The 3594-nt window shown below is 44.6% G+C and overlaps 1 protein-coding gene across 1 annotated transcript in view; it reads right to left on the reverse strand.

Moving 5' to 3' along the window:
- The window catches only part of Pccb (propionyl-CoA carboxylase subunit beta), a 56711-nt gene that overhangs the window by 42672 nt on the left and 10445 nt on the right, over positions 1 to 3594 (reverse strand). Inside the window, exon 5 of the mRNA XM_029481987.1 lies at positions 441 to 554. Within this exon, the coding sequence (XP_029337847.1) occupies positions 441 to 554 (114 nt within the window). The remainder of the gene's footprint in view (positions 1 to 440; positions 555 to 3594) is intronic.

Genomic DNA, 3594 nt, shown 5'->3' on the forward strand with positions numbered 1-3594 from the left:
AGCACTCGGGAGGCAGAGGCAGGCAGATTTCTGAGTTCGAGGCCAGCCTGGTCTACAAAGTGAGTTCCAGGACAGCCAGGGCTACACAAAGAAACCCTGTCTAGAAAAACCAAAAAGAAAAAAGAAAGAAAGAAAGAAAGAAAGAAAGAAAGAAAGAAAGAAAGAAAGAAAGAAAGAAAGAAAGAGAGAGAGAAAGAAAGAAAGAAAGAAAACGAAAACATTTCCAAGCTCTTTCTCCTCATGAATGACCTTGAGCTAATTATTTATCTAACAACTGACTGTCTCTCAAGAACAAAGAGCAGTCTTTGCAGCCCATTTGGTCGGTCATCCAACCTTCATTGCACCCACAGTGGCAGTGACAGAGGAAGCACTGCAGGGGAGGATGGAGCAGAAGACAATACGAGCACACATAGAGGCAACTCTGTTAATGGCTTTCTCACCAGGAAGATGTCCGCGTAGCCAGCCAAGGACTCCACCCCCTCCTGGATTCTGGCGCCTCCGGAGTCATTGAGCCCGATCACTGGAGCCCCCACTGTTATGGCCTGGTCCATGATCTAAAACGGTATAGAAAAAATCTTATGAGACATCTGCTCTGGTTACCAAAAATAGCAATGACAAAGCCCCTTGCTGGGCCAAGGAGATGGCTTGTGTATTAGTGGGTGAAAACGTCACCAGCCTTGCCCTCACAAGCCAAGTCCAACTGCCCATTCTCAATAGCGCAATAAAGGAGCCAAATGAATAGTGAAAAGCAGAACAGGGAGATTTATTCAGTGTGACCATACAAGGAAGAAAGACAAAGGGATCCAGAAGCCACCCACCCTAAATCCATCTACAGGGGTGTTGGCAATACACAAGGTATGTGTCACTGGGCAGTCCAACAGGTATGGTTCCTGGCCCCTGACCAGCTCCTAGTCTTTCCTACAAGGTCATCTGATGAGCTGTAAATCTTTCTCCAGTGTTGTGGGATATCCACAAAAGAAGACTGCTTGGACATGGGTTTTAAGTCTTTACTAGCTGGCTGTCAACTATATTGTGTGTTCAGGATCCCTGTGTAGCCCTGAGCCTTTCTCAGGGTGAGTTTTGAGCACAAAAACCATGTTCTAGGTTGACATACTTCGGTTAACAAGAACATTTAGCCAGAAGCTAAACTACAAAAGCCAAAAAGCAAGACTACTACATTTAGACACTTTTCCAGTATGGCCTTTGATAGATCAGGTCTGTTTTCATCTTTTGGCAGGTGGTGCTGTCAATGTGCTGAGTTTTACAACGTGAATGGCACTTCCATCATGGAGTCAGTTGTGCTAAGGTCTGAGGATCTGAGGCCTGTTACACCAAGAGACAAGTTCCTCCTCAGGATGCCACCAGGGTTTCAGCCATTTCTCTCCCAGTAGGATATTCTTAGGGCGTTTACATCTCTTGCAGCTACATTCTTTCAACAGTCCAGTAGCCAAAGAGGGGTGTATGGGTGTCTCTTTTTATTAGTGGTTCTTTAACCTTCCTAATGCTGTGACCCTTTAATACACTAGCCCATATATTAAACTGAGACCAGGCCCACTGCAACAGATTTTCCTCCTGAGTCACCAGTTGGTCACCTTAGATGGTTAGTGAAGCACATTTACTTCATTATGTCATGTGACCTTTACAACTGAAGCAGTAAAAAAGGAAAACCTGGAAGGTTTAAATGTAACTGGCTAGCCTGGCCATGAAGGTGCATGCCTTTAATCCCAGCACTTGGAAGGCAGAGGCAGGCAGATCTCTCAGTTTGAGGCCAGCCTGGTCTATGGAGAGAGTTCCAGGACAGCCAGGGCTATACAGAGAAACCCTGTCTCAAAAAATAAAAATAAAAAAAGGAATTGGGTTAAGATCTCTAGAGTAATACATGTCTAAAATCCAGGTAGCTCCATTACAGAGGGAAACTTAATCAGCTATTAATAATTCAATATTACTTCCAAAATTCTCTAAACATCAACAGTGCCAGCATCACGTCTCGGACCATCTCAGTCTAATGGGTTGTATCTGGGGAGCTTTTCTTGTTTGGTTGGCTGCTTGAGGTTCTGTTTGTGTTCGAGTTTCTTCATCAGCAGAATTCGGAATTGTCTCTAAGGTCTGCTCATGTTAGGCACATTTCCTATCACAGAGCTCTAAGCTCTGTCCTCCAGAGTGTGTTTAAACCTTCATGCAGGGGCTGAAGAGATGGCTCAGTGGTTAAGAGCACTGGCTCTTACAAAAAACAAACAAACAAAAAAACAATTCAGTTCCTAGAATCCACAGGGCCATTCACAACCATCTGTAACTCCAGTTCTAGAGGATGCAACACCCTCGTCTGGCCTCTGCAGGCACCAGGCACACACACTCTACATAGATGTGCATACAGATAAAAAATAAAGAAATCCTTTTTATAAAAAAAAAAAAAAAAAACCCCAAACACTGTTATATCATGCAATCTTTGTACTACTGCTCTTTACATTTTAATGCCTGGACTCTCTGCCTAGATCTTTTCTTGGGATTCCCAGAATTTCAACGTGGCTGTGAATGCCTACATGATCTGTGAACTTGAGTTAGGAAACGTTTACATTCTCACCTGTATGAACTCTGTGCAGTGTCGACCACTTCCTTTACTGATGAATGCACACCCTGTGCCTTTGCCATTATTAGAAACCAGGAGCTTCTGCTACATTAAAATCGCTGAGCACCAGGATTTTCTCACTTGAGCCTTCTTTGAATTATACCAGCTAGAAGATTCACTGCTAAGTGCTTATTTAATGCACTAATAAGTACATATATTAATGAGCCAGACCTAAGGGTACACACCTTCAATGCCAGCACTCGGGAGGCAGAGGCAGGTGGACAGAAGTGGGTTTGACCTAATGCTGCTTGTGTTATGTTAATTTTGGTCCCCCAAAACTGCTTATGAGTGTCCACACATTAGACACCAAAGAACTCTGCCCCCAGTTGGCTCCAATTGGTAAATAAAGATGCCAGCAGCCAATGGCTGGGCAGGACAGACAGAGGTGGGAGTTTTAGGATTACAAGGCTGGGAAGAAAGAGAAGAAGAAGAGAATCACCATGAGAGGGGCGTGGGACAGACCAGCCATGTAAAAATTCGGGTAAGTGGCTCTAGTGGTCACTTCTCTAACTGGGTCTGAGGCAGCAGAGATGAAATACAGATTTTAAAGGATGTTAACTCCAGAATACCAGAGGGCAGTGTTGGCTAGCTGCAGGATTAGAAGTGCACAGCCTTTGAGCTAGTCAAGGCATATCAAAATTAACTGGTGTGTGTGTGTGTGCGTGCGTATGCATGTGTGTCTGTCTGTCTTTCATTCTTGAATCCAGAGAGGTTGGCCCAACTTGTGTGCTACCCACCAGGAGCTAAAGTGGTTAACTAATTTGCAGCTACAGTGGTCTCTGGGTGTGAGGCCAGCTTGGTTTTCAGAGCAAGTTCCAGAACAGCCAGAAGGACACAAAGAAACCCTTTCATAAAATAATAATAACAAGGGGCTGGTGAGATGGCTCAGCAGGTAAGAGCACCCGACTGCTCTTCCAAAGGTCCTGAGTTCAAATCCCAGCAACCACATGGTGGCTCACAACCATCTG

The sequence above is a fragment of the Mus caroli genome, chromosome 9 (genome assembly GCF_900094665.2).
Source record: "Mus caroli chromosome 9, CAROLI_EIJ_v1.1, whole genome shotgun sequence".
NCBI classification, from domain to species: Eukaryota; Metazoa; Chordata; class Mammalia; order Rodentia; family Muridae; genus Mus; species Mus caroli.